This window comes from Amblyomma maculatum, chromosome 7 (genome assembly GCF_055883805.1).
Source record: "Amblyomma maculatum isolate TAMU_Amacu chromosome 7, ASM5588380v1, whole genome shotgun sequence".
Classification (NCBI taxonomy): domain Eukaryota; kingdom Metazoa; phylum Arthropoda; class Arachnida; order Ixodida; family Ixodidae; genus Amblyomma; species Amblyomma maculatum.
This window is the reverse complement of record NC_139350.1, coordinates 103,886,807-103,902,360: the sequence shown is the minus strand read 5'-3', so window position 1 is coordinate 103,902,360 and position 15,554 is coordinate 103,886,807. Positions and strand designations below refer to the sequence as shown.

General features: G+C 43.7%; 1 protein-coding gene across 2 annotated transcripts in view; it reads right to left on the bottom strand.

Annotated features, from left to right (window-relative positions):
• LOC146184235 (uncharacterized) overlaps nt 1–15,554 on the bottom strand; it is a 108,998-nt gene that overhangs the window by 71,266 nt on the left and 22,178 nt on the right. The window contains exons 4-5 of one of the 2 annotated variants that reach the window (XM_084609310.1): nt 12,097–12,243; nt 3,039–3,246 (exon numbers count right to left, since the gene is read on the bottom strand). The exons of the other annotated variant lie outside the window; for it this stretch is intronic. Coding sequence (XP_084465436.1) covers nt 3,171–3,246; nt 12,097–12,243 — 223 coding nt within the window. The 3' untranslated portion in view covers nt 3,039–3,170. Of the gene's footprint in view, nt 1–3,038; nt 3,247–12,096; nt 12,244–15,554 lie in introns of those variants that run through there. 2 annotated transcript variants of the gene reach the window in all.

The following is a 15,554-nucleotide window of genomic DNA, read 5'->3' as shown; positions in this document are numbered from 1 at the left end:
ATATGATCAGGAATATTATTTATGACGTCTGTGAAATAAAAATATAAAAAACAGTATATAACGAACGGAAGTCATGTACACGTTGAAGCTTCAATGAAGCTGAAAATTAAGGCTTTCTTTCCAGCGCTACAGCACGTGCGTAGGGACGTACAGCACACATAATAATGAATGGGATCCTATTATCCAGTGATAATAGAACTTTCTTATTCTCTTCGAACACCTGTCAAAAGGAATTGGTAATAAATGCCTGGTAAGTTTCAGAGGCCTACAAAATAGCTAGTTTAATATAAGAAAAAAATTGTAATTGTTCTTGTTGAATATCAGACGACGCGCACGGGCATTTAGCGCCGACGCAGGAAGCGCCTTCTTTCATCTTGGCAGCTCAAGAGCGCGTCTTCTTTCCTTCATATGCATTGGGAATGTTCTCAAGTACCCATACAGCAGTGGGCGCCGCTCCTTCCCTGCCCTGGTAGTTGCTTTTAGCACAGGATAATGTACAGATGCATGCAGTTACGACATGCATGCGGAATAAATTATTCCCTGTCATAAACTTTGTTAGGATTGTCAGCAAACGACAACAAGGATCATCTTCATCATCTTGTGACACAAGCGCATCGCTGTTAGGTCGCCAAGCTTATACAACGGCTAACAAGAGTCCTAAGTTGTCCCAAAATACAGGGACGCAAAGAAGCAGCCGAATAAAGGGCAATTAAAATACCATACAAACAGCGTTTAACAATTGCAGGCTTGTCTTGACCTGCTTAGTTAAGTATCCTGCGCCACATCCAGAGCGCGAACTGCTGTTGAAGCGACAGATTACTCAACGCGTGTTCAACAATGGCTGTTTTCATTACAGCGATGGTTTCCTTGCTACTTGAGGAGACATCAGCACTACTTAACATGTGCAGCCGGCAAGCGTCGTATGTCAATTTTGCGGGTACCATACTGCGTGTCGCATCAGCGGCTTGAAAGCGGCAGTGTCGAAGATGCCCAAGAATTAGCACAGTAAGTGAAGGTCGGGGAAGCCGTGCGTCTTAACCTTCGACTTGTTTTTCCATTGACATGAACATAACCCAAATTAGTACTCACGGTGCAGTTTGTGAGAGCGTCATACCGTCAAACAACGATTCGACAGTCAGGCGTTAAACATTGTTGAACACTTAAAAAATTGGACGCATGCATATGTCGTATAGTGTGATTGTGACGATTGCTGAATGCGGCGCGTTTTTGCACTGAAAAAGCTGCGAAACAAGGCATTGATACCCTCCTACTACCGCAGCGGATCACAAAAGAATTTGGGAACGCCGTTCAGCTCCGTTCTCGAATCGTATGACGCCACAACTTCGATGGGTCCTACCAGTCACTAAACTTAGTCGCAGCTTTTTTTTGTGCAACTGTTACTGAGTGGTCGGTTTCACTACGCTCAAAGGCTCTTCTGTCTCTCTAGCAACGAAGAGACTATCATGCCTGCAAACGGCCGTACCCAGGTGCCCGCTGTGATGCGTCACTTACCGCACAGCCGAGCCGTCGTCGTAGATGGGCACTCGGAAAAGCGCTTCACTGGCTCCATTTTTCTAACGGAGAAGACGTATGTTTTTAGCGCACGGCCAGAATTGACCGACTATGAAGAAGGAGAGCCCAGCCGCTGCGCAGCGCGTAGCCTAAGCTATCCTAAGCGTAGCCATGCAGCGGTTTTTGCAGCTCAATTAGGTTTAACCGGAGCTAAATCACTGCCAATTTTAATCTCTCGCGCCGACATTGACGACGACGACGGTAACGATGAAGACGCTGCATTTCCAAAGCAACAGGGACCTTAGGCCATCACCTATAAGGAACTGCACACATGACTTTCCGTTGATGCCAACTTTGTGCTCCATTGAATATTTTACTACCCCTACCTGGCGATACGAAATCCAGGGTGGCACCCTTGCTCTTTTTTTGGCAACTTGGAATGTTTCGTTTGGTACTTTTACTAGCCTTCTTAGGTAAGGGGACATACAAAGTCAAGCAACTGTAAAGACAACCTATTAGGATAGGATAGGAAATACGTTAATTTCTCAAGGAATGTCTTGTGTGTAATAGGTTGTAAAGACAACATTATTTCCAAGCTTTTGCGGCCTAGCTTGACAGCCATGCTGTACGTGTGCGGCACCACTGTAAGGACGGATGTAATCTTCCTATTGCAGCTCGACAGCTCGACGCGGTGCACAACCTGGCGAACACTACGATTCAAAGTATACGTTCCGAATTACCATCACGCAAGCTAAGTAAGGTGGCGGCGCCAAGCGGTTCCAAAGGGGAGCAGTTGGCACTCCGAACTTTTGTAAGGTGCCAGAAAATATGCCCAGCGCTGCGTTTGGAACCCCACGAGGAGAGTGGAATATGTCGTTGTGCAACCCTGACTTGTACCATCGCGAGAGTGTGAAGACCCATTGTCTTTTGAACATTTATGCTTACGACGAGCGATGTGCAGAAATCACACATCCGATATCAACCCTTTAATTGGGCGCGCGGCAGGTTATAAACTGCGGCGGATACATCTCTTGCATCAGGCAGATACTGGACTGGAACTTTTTTCACTGTCAGTTTCAGTTTGTTCCCTGAGTGCGTGTTGTCTTGCGTGAAGAAGATAAAAACAGGTGTTTGGAAAGTTAAATAGGAATTCTTTATTAACCTTCTGTGGCACAAATTTTGTCTATTTTTCTAGGGGTTCTAAAAAGCAAAGCGTGACTGCAACGTTTTCGCTGAGTTCTAGGCGAGATTGCACTAAAGCTACTCTGACAAGGACAATATAGCTATAAAATTTATACAAACATTGTGAACATCTATTGAACAATGTGTTTATTTCTTTGGAAAGCACGGATCAATTCAAGGCCATTCAAAAGTGCCAAACTTTAGTGGCCTTCAGCTGTTCTGTTTGGTTACAAATTTGGCGCTAAGATAAAATGGCGTGGTTACATCTGTGTATTGTAACAACAGTTCTGGCTGTATTTAGACTGTCCAATCGTAACATTGGAAGAAATCACTGAAACACGGAGTCGGCTCCAAGACCCAAATTTATCATGCACCCTTCGGTGCGGCCGCTTCGTCCTGCTCGTCGCTGTTGGCCGGCTCGTGTCTTCGCAGGGCTGGACCCATCTCCCTTGGCGTCCTCTTCAATAGCCGGCATCCTATTCAATGGCCGGCGTCCGTGTTGAGGTTAGAGCAACCTGCCTCTCGCCGCCTTTTTGCAATGGGGAAACCGCCCTGCACATCGTGTTGATATCATAACATGTATAAAGTTCAGTTGTCATTTTGAATTATTGCTGTAGCAAGTGAATACTATTTCTCGAAGCAGTGGATTTTTCAGGTTCATTTATCGCAAGGGTAAATGGCTTCTCTAACACAGTCGCTCAATTATAACTGCTTTAAGAGAGACTTTATGACAGGCACAAAAGTATTTTCTTTCGGGCTTATATGGATATAACTGTGCGTGTTGTGCTGGAACTGGTGGCGCTATGGCGGTAAGGGACTAAGGCTATTATGCCAATCTGGAGCGTAGGAATTTTGTTGGTAGTATGTAAATATTGTGCCGCTGTTTTAGTTTAGAATTTGATTAACACATGCTCTTCTTTTAGACATCCTAAGTATTTGGTATATTCACATAAAAGGAACATTGGGCGAGAAGCTGATCATTCATCGTAAAATTGACTGAAATATTTTTCGCAGTTTTTTGGATTATCTTGAAGCATTTAAACGTGATTTACTGGAAGTTTTTCACAAAAACGTTCGACATTTTTTGTTAGAAACGTTGTTTGCAAGGAATGTGTGACCAATATCAAGGCGGAATAACGTTACATCTAATAAGACCGCTCTTGGTGCTTCCAGGGCTTACATTATCCTAAACTAGACTTCACTAAATGGAGTTTTTCTTTCGTTCGTGGACCCTAGACTTCTGCCATTTATATTTCGATTTAATGCATATTAACTACACGCAGTCTTCACAGCCTATATAAATATTTGTATTTCATAAGTCTGTGCTTGTGTTTTGCACCAGCTCTTTCGTAACCATCTATGTCGACATGGCTTGAGAAATAGCGAAGTAATATTTTATGCCTTTGCGCTCCGACTGTTCTATCTTATGTATGATGTCTAATGCGAAACATAGAACTGCGTATCTTGACTGGAGTGCTGTGTTGGGTTCAACAAGTCAGAGTAGACTTCTGCTTTTTATCTTATTTATTTTCTGGACAGCTCCACGAACCTGAATTCATCAGTAAAAACTGATACCCAATGTGGCTGTCTTGCTATATTACGGTTTTACTACGTACGGTTTTGCTTTGGTTTTGACAATACTGAGTACCAAAGGATTGATCAATTTGGGTAAACAGAAGAGTGTTCTAGATGTGCACCTTCTCACGATAAGATAACAAAGGTTGTTTGGAAGAAACATTTTCAGTATGTTTGCGCGGTCGTGAGTGCTGTTATGTCCGCGAGGGACGGTCCATCAGTTCTTACGCTAAGGCTATTAATGAGTGATAATTTGTACGCTCACGGTGAGGTGTAAACATAGGTTTTGTGCCGGGACGAGGCGTTTAAAATATGGTCACAGAGACCCACATACTACACTTCCATAATGTAAGGTTGAAGGTAGAATTGAGTGATAGATGTGTAAGAGCACTCCTGTTCGACCCTCAGTATATACGCGAGAGTACCTTGAGTATATTGAAGGAATAAGACGCTTAATTTTGCGGTTGTTTGTACATGGTAGAGACAACTTTTCAAATATGAAATTTAGAAAATTGTTTCCGCTTATAATAGGTAGAATGCTTTTTTTTTTTTCTGGTGTAGGTTACGATCGGACTGTAATCGTCGTTTCAGCAAAAACAGAAATGCTACTGACATCTGTGGGGAGAAATGGAGCCCTTTTTTGCCCTTCCATGTGGTCAATTTATATTAATCTGGAAACCTTTTCTCGCACGTCTATATATTCCGGGTTGTGGAAGCTATCAAGTGATGGTGAACACAAACTGAATAGATACACCATGAAGGAAGTGAATAGTGGTCAATGACCAATTCCAAAGTTCTAGACGTTTCGAAACACTTTATGGGTTTTTTGTTCTCTCCTCTGGACAAGACATTGTTATCACTTGCATACGCAAGACGTGACATAACGAGCATGAGCAAATTGCTATCGTAGTCCTTAGCATCCGGATCATGGCAGCTAGCGTTGGAAGAATGATTAGAGATTCCCGCAGCCGCCAATTTATTAAGTTCATTCCTTTGGCAACAATAGTGGTTTCTTCCAGTCATTTAGCGTGTTCTAGCGCATGGCTCACATTGGCGTTCATTGAGTGGTTGTTCCTTACGCCATGTTCGCGGTCGGTAAACAATCTTGAGAACTTTCCGGTTCGCCCAAGTACACTTAGGAGAACCGGAATTTTTCCTATTGGCTGCTTTACTTTCACATTCACGAGTTATTTTCGAAGCTTGATAGTCGGAATGCGGGAAAAGCGCTTGCCATATCTCGAAAACACATGCAATGGCGGCTCGCTGCTTTATAACGGATATATTATGAATTCGGGGATTAATGTGGCGTTATAATTCCTTTGAACAACAAATGTAGTAATGCTTAAGATAATGATTTGAGACATTACTTTCCCGAATAAAGTGCTGAAACGGGTTGACTCCTAAGTGCGCAGTAAATGCATGGTTTGCAAGGAAATCAGCCAGGAAGCCAACATCCCACAGTGGATTCCTAGATATACTAGCCCACTGAGAATGGCGTACCTCCAGACCTACTGATCGAAAAAGACGGACAGGCAGTGCTCTTTATTCCTGAATGCTTCACAGGGAGCATTATCAAGACTAACCAGGTAGACAGTTGACACTTCTTCCTATCTACCCTCATAATGTCGAGAAGTGCTTGGGAATGTAGAACAAAAGTTACCCGAATATTGCGACGACTATTTGCCTTGGCAGCTTCACAGTGCGTACAGGCCTCCTACTACTACGTGAGATTGTCGGTTTTTCAGGTTTCAGAAAAGACACTAACGGTTGCTCTCCCAGGTCTCGAATATTTTTCCTCCTATCATTATTCTGTTAAATGCATCAGTTGTGCAACTACAAAGATTGTTGCGCCAGCATTCAGAAAAGTAATTCATCACTCCCTGGAGCGGTTAGCTTACCATGAGATAGTAGTCTTGATTTCTTGGATTAGTCAAACTATCATAGGCTTTGTACGTGCCTTTCATTTATTGGCAGCGTTCGTATTTCATGGATCTTTTTTTGCTTCTAAAGGGATTGTGCATGGAGTGAAGAACTGGAAACTGCGGCTAAGTATTCCCCTAATATGTCCGGCAATCAAAAAGAACTGTAAACGGCGAGTAGCAGCTAGTCAGCCTTCCAACATACTTCCACATTTTTCCTAGGTCATTAAGGTGCTCGTGGAGTAGATACAATTGTGACCTGACAATTTCTCAATATTTTGACGGATGTGGCATGCTTCCGCTCGCCTTTTTTTTAAATTGAAAGGTATTCATGCGCTGGGTATCTTAGAAAGGGACCCCAGACTTTGTTCTGCATTTTTTGTTCGCGTCTCTACATTCTCGTGTACACCAAAATTTCTCCTCCTTTGAACTTGGAAATTGACAGGCGTGCAGCAGAAATGCATGTAGTCGAGATTTCATTGATTTTGTCTACGCCACGGTACTCTGAACTGCATCTAACCGGCTTATCAAAAATATTGCCAGTCACCTAAATGGTGTTCCACCACAAGGAATCCTGAGGTATGATTGATGTGAGGATGATACACTGATCATGCCAGATGGGTGATCGCATAGGTATGGATTGTCTAACACTTTCCTTTAATTGCTCCGATACTATGCAAATTTGGAGCAGTGTATGTTTTCATTCCCTGTTGCCCTTAAATCACCCCACTCTCCACACCCTCCTCCCCCAACGTGGCGGACTTGGTCAGCATCTGACCAGCTGAATGGTCAGTTGACCTTGTTGACCCTGGCCCAGGACATTCTTGACGCTTAGTAAATCGTTGAATGAAGTTGCTTCCTCCTCCTCCTCTTTTCTTTAATATCGGTAAAATTAGAAGGTCAACTAATCGACATATCTGTAGATCTGATTCTATATGATATTGAGAAGCAATAATTAGTCTTATCCGAGCTCTATAAACAAATTTGTTGCTAAAAAATATTCTATCAAAGTTGTTCTATAGATTATCTGCCTTATCGCTACCCCAAAGAGATGAATGGGCGTCAAAATCTCCGACTACAAGATTTTATTTTGCAAAAGCAGATCCTCTATATTGTCGAGATTACCGTGAAATATTTTTCATGTAATATATTACTTTTGTGTATAAATGGAGAAATAACTGGTTAGCCTTTTGCATTGCTACCACTCGGGGCCTGTCCCTTTTAAGCAAATCAGGAAGCGGCACAATCCGTCCGACATCGACGGCATAGCGCCACCTTCGCTGGTATTCATTGCCTGTTAAAGGTGCTAAATCAATGCCGCAGACATATTTAGTAGCGAAAGCTACACTGCGCTAGGGTGTCAAGACGTCGGCGTGGCACCGCGTTCCGTATGCTCCGCAGGGCGTCGCGCCACTGCCTAACAACTGTCACGTGGTATAGACCGAGAGCTGGGCCAGGTATTGGAGGAGGAAAGAAGAAAAAATAAGAAAAAGAAGAAGAAGAAAAATAAGAAAAGGAAGAAGAAGAGAAAGAAGCAGTAAAAAAAACTGCAAAATAAGACGAAGGAAAGGAAGAAGAAGACAGATAACGTAGTTGGTAGAGGCGAAAGACAATAGCGAGTTGCGAAGAAAGAAGGCTCGTTGGAACGTTGTGACGGCGGAACATTAAACCCAGGTGTCCGCAGAAAAATGCGCTGAAACACTCACACCTTTCTATCACTTGGTTCAAGCCATGCTTAACCTCCTCTCCCCGCCTCCTCCATTATTTGTGTCTTTGGCCTCGCCTCTTGGGGAAGAGACCTTCACTCTCGCCGACCCGCATAATGCCAAACCCTTCTTTTGAGGTGGTAGACCGGTGCAGCCTGCTTCTGCCTGGGGCGTGGGTTACGATTCCTCAGGCTCATTTTGTGTGGCTTGGGCCGAAAAGCAGTGTAGCCCCCCTCCCCGCCCAGTCGCACTGTTTCGAAATAACTTTTCTGCTCAGATCTGAAATGCGCGGAGCTAGAAGAAAGCTTTTGTTCTGATTGTGTAATTCTCTAACTCCTATATTATCAAGTTCTTTTGTGTGAGATTACTTTTTTACTCTCTTCCAGGTAAGGCAAGACATGTAGTAAACCAGGGGTTCTCCTTTACAGTGACCCCAGAGGAAAGTAGTTTCCGCACAGACTTTGGTTGAATGCTCTTTTGAGGCTCATTTCGCCCATGTCTAGCGGCCGCGAGAAGTCTGAGGGTCCGGGTTCTGGCACTTGAAGCACCATCACAAATAGGGTATGTAGTGTTCAACGTTAATTCTCAGGTCGCCAATATCAATTAAGGCAAGGAGAGTACTGAAGGCAAATGTAAGGACAATGTGCTTTACCGCGATTGATTTGTTTTTATGAAGTTTATGCTGTGGACACTTGCATTTTTATCGACAAGACCTTGAAGCATTCTTTTTTGTTCAGGGGTATGGAGCCAGTTTTTAAAATCTCACTTCGGATTGTGGCCAAGGATCGGAGCGCAGTGATGGAGGCGGCTTTATATGTGCTCCGCAGACTTTATATTAGACAGGTTTGTGAATTGCGCATTACAGTCGTGTGCAAGCAAGAGGTCCGTGCTCGCTATTTGTCACCATTTATTCTGCACCAAAGGCATCTGCCACCGATTTTTCAAGATTTAATGGGAAGGAGATTATCGCTTATTTTTGTTTCTTTTCAATAAGAGTAACTAAACAAAATAGTTCTGCTTTCGGAAAAACGGATGTTACATCGGGCCGCCTCCTTTTCCAAGGACCATCATATTCATAAAAAAAATGAATGACAGGAGCTATAGCGCTAGTTATTCACCGTGATGCACAAGGGGGCTGTACAAGGTCTCGCATACAAATCTTGCCCATGCCAGCTGTGCACTATAACTACAGCCTAATATTGCATTACATAGGGTTTTCATACCCCACAAGTTTAACCTTCGTAGACAGAAAAAAGGGGAAAAGCAAACAAACGAGGAGACAGGATTGTTTAAAAAAAAAAAGGGAAGTGAAAGCTAAGGGGAGAATGCGAAAACGCGGCTGTCGGTTTTCCTCCATCAGATCAGGCCAGAGATGCCGATAACGACAATATTGGGCCAAAGCAGTGTGTTGGCTCCGCCGAGGGCTCTTATAGTTTCTAACACTCGTCATCGGCTCATCCACCAGGATTTATTTTTCCTGGTGACGGTGATGCCATATATAAAGCTAGGCGTGGGGGCTCATATGGGCCGTGGTGTCGCGCAATATATACAGGTAGCTCATTGAGCTCTGTGGGGGAGGTAAATGATTCACGAGTGACACCCAGATATATATTTGCATAGAACTTGCTTGTTCTATTTAGATTTAGTACATAGTAACTCTAGTTCAGTTTCCTACAACTAAAACATGAAACCTAGGGAAAGGGCGCTGAAAAGCTGTTACTATAAAGGGAAAATTCTAGTACTTCCCTACAACTGCTCATTTCTCACTCTCGCAACTGCTCGTCCATTCTTAGTAAACCCTCTTCTTCCAACGAAGAACGATCCTTCTGTTACTCTCCGAGGTTACGACCCTAAATTGACTACTACTACCACCACAGTATTGCACTACGCAAAATGTATCGAATGGGTTCTTGACAGATCTAGCTATGTAATGAAACAGGCTTGAACTGTTACAAATGCACTGCGCCCTCCTCTTCTCTTGGCTTGCCTTCATTCCTGGGTAACCCATGCCCCCTTTGTACAGTAAGAACCCTCCGAGGCTTTTCCCAGGCAACTGGTCTACATCAGCGACCGTGGCTGCTACTGTTACTGCAATGGCCACGGCAACGCGAAACTCTGCAAACAGGAGCTTAGCTTTCAAAACATGAGAAAGAGCTGTAATAGCAAAGGAGCACAAATCGGTGGATGGCGAATCGTTCGTAGTCTCCCCGTCAAAGGGCAAGATATTTATAGGCACAGCCTGACAGCAGCCTGAGCATTAGGTTGACGGAGCATGACTACGACCTTAAGAAATCATACCTGTCTACATAAGGGCGCCAGGTGCATTTTTGTTGAACAATAGTCGAAATGCAGAAGAGCATTGCTTTCATGCTCTCCAAGAAAATCAGCCCGGTGTTCACTCGGCTGATAAACATTATGCGTGCACTTCTTGGGTATCAAACTGGACGCCACACCTGCTCCCGAAATGCAGCGCTGCGATGGTATTCATTAATAATGTAAGAAAAGAATGGTGCGGCCTCCATGCATCCCACAGACTAGTTCTTCCCGGGACATGAATGAAACCAAAGTTAGCATTTACGCGAATTGTTTTGTAAGCGGCACATTGCAGGTATTCCGATTTAACGCATTCTAACGGCTGATTCCATCTAATAGAGTTGCAACTTGAGCCATTTGGTGGCACCAAGCTATTTGTGAATAGCGCAATAGACACTCTGGGCTTTCGCGTCATATGTTATTCCTTGTCCGCTCCTCGATTTGTGGCGTCAGTCACAACTAGATGTACATACATCCCACGCTGCAGCCGTTAGTCTAGGTCTAGCATAGATATATGCAAAGCCCTTCGATTTCTTGTTCAGCGCTGTGTCATATTACGTTTCTTCTTATGTCATGAAAGAGGCACATGAAACAAATTTGCCTCATGACCGATAATGCGTGTTCTAACGTTAGTTTACTGTAAAATTTTGAGCAAAAAATACCATTTTCTAAAAACTCTGAATTCGGTAACCACGCCATGATACGGTGTCATCGGTGCAAAATCTAAAGCACCGCAGAAACCTACCTGAAATTCCAAAACTTGCTAATAATTACTACTTGGTTTGCGGGGTTTTAACGTCCCAAACCGACTCAGGCTATGAGAGACGCCGTAGTGGAGGACTCCAAAAATTTCGACCCCTGAGGTTCTTTAACGTGCACTGACATCGCACAGCACATTGGCGCCGTGCCTTTCGCCTCGATCGAAAAGCAGCCGCCGAGGCAGGATTTGATCCTGCATCCACAATGATTACTAGTACTGTCTCAAAGCCCTATCAGACAGAGCATCAAGTCATTTTGTCACATTAGTCACGTAACACAAAGAAACACCGTTGCCAGACGTAACCACGCATAGAGCCAGTGCTGCCCCCATTTCAAGAATAGCAAAGAAAACTTTTTCCTGCTGGACATCTAGTACAAAAAAAATAAAACAGATGGTTGTGGGAAAGCCTCAGTACGCAAGCGAAAGTTTCGCCTGGATAACATGCCTTCCTCCGGGCTTGTCTTCACCTGGACGAAGATAAGTTCCCATGTCGAAACGTTAGCTAGCGCATTGAAGGTTCCTCTCAGCGCTAGAAAATGTTGCTTGGTGTTGCACAAGATTAAGTTTTCACTGCGCCGTGTAAACGACGTATATTTTTATTTGCACTACTAATCCCTAAAACGAACTCCTAATTTAGAAAAAGTGGCGTAGTACATCGCTTATTGAGGCTGAACAAAGCGAGCGATTGAAATTGTACGGCCGGATTTATATTAAATTACGCAAAACAATCATACGTGCAGGCGTTAGAGGGAACGACTGCCACCAGTATAAAATATAAAATATTCAAGTAAAGTAGAAATTGGAGGAGATTGGTTTTTTCGCCACGTAGTAACGAAGGGAAACTGTTAAGCATTGTATTTGAGGAGTCACGCTATTCTCAAATTAACAAGTTTTAGGACACATCTTCAGACTGTTTCACGAATATGGCACTAAGCGGAGAAGAACCTTGTCAGAAAAATTGAATGACTAAGCGACAGGTTTGGATAAGACAACGATTTGATAGGTCAACTTATTTGGGCAAGAAAAAGAAGAAAAAATGAATCAGAAATGCCCACTAGACGACATTCAGTGCCAGCATACTTCTTGCTCCCGCTCGGAGTATCAATCGGGATGAAAATTCGTCACCAACCTTTTCCCTGTTTGCTGCTGTCCATAGGCGCGAAGCTTCAATTCCCGCATCTTGATCTCCTGAGCGTCTAGTTCACAGGTCACCGCTCCTGGTGAAGGAGGGGAAGTCCAAGATTCCGTGGCACATTCTGGCGATGTCTGTACCATCCTGCACATACGCCGACGCTTGGAATCAAGTTTGAAAACGACATCATTGCATGTAGGGTGTGTGGTCAGGGCGATCAACCATTATGCCCAAGAATGCGAGATTGAAATTGGGGCTAAAAATTAGTTGTGGTTTAGCTATGGTTAACCCTAGTTGAATGGCGAAAGCAACAGCTGATTCTTCTTTTGCCTGCTGAATTATTCTCCTACCAACCTGTGTGTCATATGGGTAACGGAATGCAAACACTTCTGGCAGGCTAATTTTGATATCACCCTCCCCTATGAGTTGGCAGCTCGTGCTCGTGGCGTACTGTGGCGTGAATTTAAACGCCAAGGCAGGCTGATTTTTAATATGGGAACCACGGACACGGACAAAGCACAAAGTGACGAGCGGTTAGACCAGGCCTAGTATTGCCTTCGCAATCAAACAGCGCTAACAAGAGCCAACAAGCTAACAAAAAGTCACAAGGTAATGCATGAAATAACACAAATTTCCTCTCTGTTGACACGGGCTCGAGTCACTAATGCGGCGGCTGCTTTTCTATAATGGCGAAAAGCAAGCCGTCCATGTGTCGGGCCATGTCAGTGCACGGTAAAGTAATCAATGTAGTGGAACTTTCAGGAGCCGTCCATTATGGGGTCTCTCCTAGCCTGAGTCACAAATTCATTTCGTCGCTGAGCTGTACCCGCCAAGTTTTTTTTTTTTTTTGTTTGTTTATTTCTTCTTCGGGCAACATACAGGTATTGCCCACGAGGCAAGACAAAAGGAGGTGCTAAACCTCCTGACTGGGTCTTGTCCTCGCCTGGGTACAGCAGCAGGAGCGGTATTGCATTGTACAACAACAAAAGGCTGTCTTTGCCATCGCTTACAAAACAGACGCATCATAAACAGTTCTTGTAAATATATACAGATAATAAAATAATAATACACACTAAATCATATACAAAAATGGTACAGTAATGCAATACATTAGGGTTGTTCGAACCGATACAGCATTCCTACGACGCAACAACCCCACAGACCATCCACCACAGAACACCGCACAATCTGCACGACACACCACCCCATCAGCACGGCATATCATACGAATTGTATGGCATATCATACAGACCGCACGATATGCCACACAGACCGCACGACATCCTACTATGAACAATCTATGAGGCCACCGCACCACAGGACCCCCCCCCCAGCAGGGTTACATCAAACGGAACCAGAAGTAAGCATTTTTTTAGGACACAACGTTAGACAAAAAGAAAGACGAACAGATGCGTTTAAAACCCCTGTGCGTGGAACTATTTTTAGCTGCATCTATTACAAACGGATGAGAATTACACATCAACATGATCTGATGCTCAATTGATTGTGTTCCGTAGTTAGTACGAGGCCTATTTACCACAACAGAAGTTTGACGCAAGCTGTAACCAGTAGATCTGTTTAGGTACGTGTTAAAAAAATTAATGTAATTTGTTTTTATTTCGTTATAAATAAACACACATATTTTGAGTTCATACATGATTTTCACAGGGATCATTCCTCCATTCGTTCCTCCATCCAAGTGATATGATTCCTCCATCCGTTAGTGACACTGAAGTTTCCAAGCATTGTGAGCATAACGATGCGATGTGCTCGGCTCATGATTCCCAATTGGCGAAACAGGTGCACGACAGCTATTCTGAACAAAGTGATTACGCGATAACGTTTCCATACATTGTTCAGTTACCAGATTGACTTCAGGTAATTTCAAGGTCAAATTCTTGGCATGACACGGAAATAGGCTTTCGCGTTTAGTAGAGCTATACCGTTAAATTACGCTGCAAACCTGGTAAACGTCCAAAAACAAAACCCTCTAAAGTTATGTCGCAAACTGGCTGACCGCCTATCCTGTCCGCCATGAAAGATCAGTCTGGCCTTTTAATCTATCACATGTCGCATGCACATAACCACAATGTCCGGTCTGTAGTAGAGTATTCGGATAGAGGAACATACCTATAGGACTTTTATTTTCCCAGGAGATTTGCAAACAGCAGTAATACGTTAGGAAATATGCCCAGCCGGATTATGTCCCTGCAATGAAGGAAGGTTCCCCGATGTCTCCTAACACTCATCACAACTTTAATTAGTAAATGGAACAATGTCAGTGATATGCGTAATGAAGTGCGGAAACCCAACCTAATTGCATACGAAGAGAGTTTCGGTTGTCTGCGCGCAGAGAACTGCACCAAAAGCAGGCACAACCTCATCTTCCTAGGCGCGGTCTTATTACAAGAGCATCACGTAAGCAATCTTGTGGTGTCGTTGCACCATAACGACAATGACACTGATTTTTACTTTTATAGCGCGTTGCTAAAGTAGAGGCCCACCCCAAACTTTGACGTAATATCTTGCTCTCTCTGCGTGTGAGCCGGCCTAACTACCTCATACATGGACATCCGAATGGTTCTGCTATGACTTCCACTGCACAAGTCGATTGCTAAAGCACCGCCAGCATTGAAGCACTCCTGATCAGGTAAGTGCGGCTGCAGGATGTAACTATTTCAGGGCCACCTGTTTGTAGCTCTTGAGATTGAAACTAGTCCACTCCTCGTAACAATGGAAAAATAATAAGGGTAACGTGTGCGGCGTAATCTGGTGGGGTACTTTGTTTGTGCTGTTATATAAAATATCTTTATGACAGAACTGAAAAAATATATGAACATTCCGGCAATATATACGAACATCGTGAAGCTTCTAATTTTTTCTAGTACACATGGAAATGCTCATGTTGTAGCTTCTGGCGCTAAGCGTTGTAGGCTGTAGGAAGACCGAGTGGTCAAATATTAGGAAACTTTATACAACGCTTTTATCACTCATTGAACCTGCTTTCTTTAAAACAATAGAATTTCGTCTCCTAGAGTTTTTGCTGACTCCTAATGCCACATTATTATACTCAGTCATACCCATACCAGAACCAGACATCACGAGGGCTGATGATGTTTTCAATATTGTCAGGGGTATACCAAAATCTTTTGTTTTATTGCGAAAGCAACACTACGACAGCAAAAGCGAGACCTCGGGTGGCCGGAGGTATGCCGTGACTAGGCGTTAGCTACGGTCTGTTCATAAAAAAAATCAGCCTGCCATATCGTTAGAATTCACATTACCCCTATGCCACAGGCAGGAGCTGCCAACTCGGGTCGCTCCTTTCATATGGGAGGGCGATATCAGAATCGGCCTGCGAGAACCGTTTGCATTCTTGTTACCCCTACGATACATAGACACGTCCATACAGCTTGGTTGAAGCATGACTTTATATGTGGGCTGGTCGCTTACGC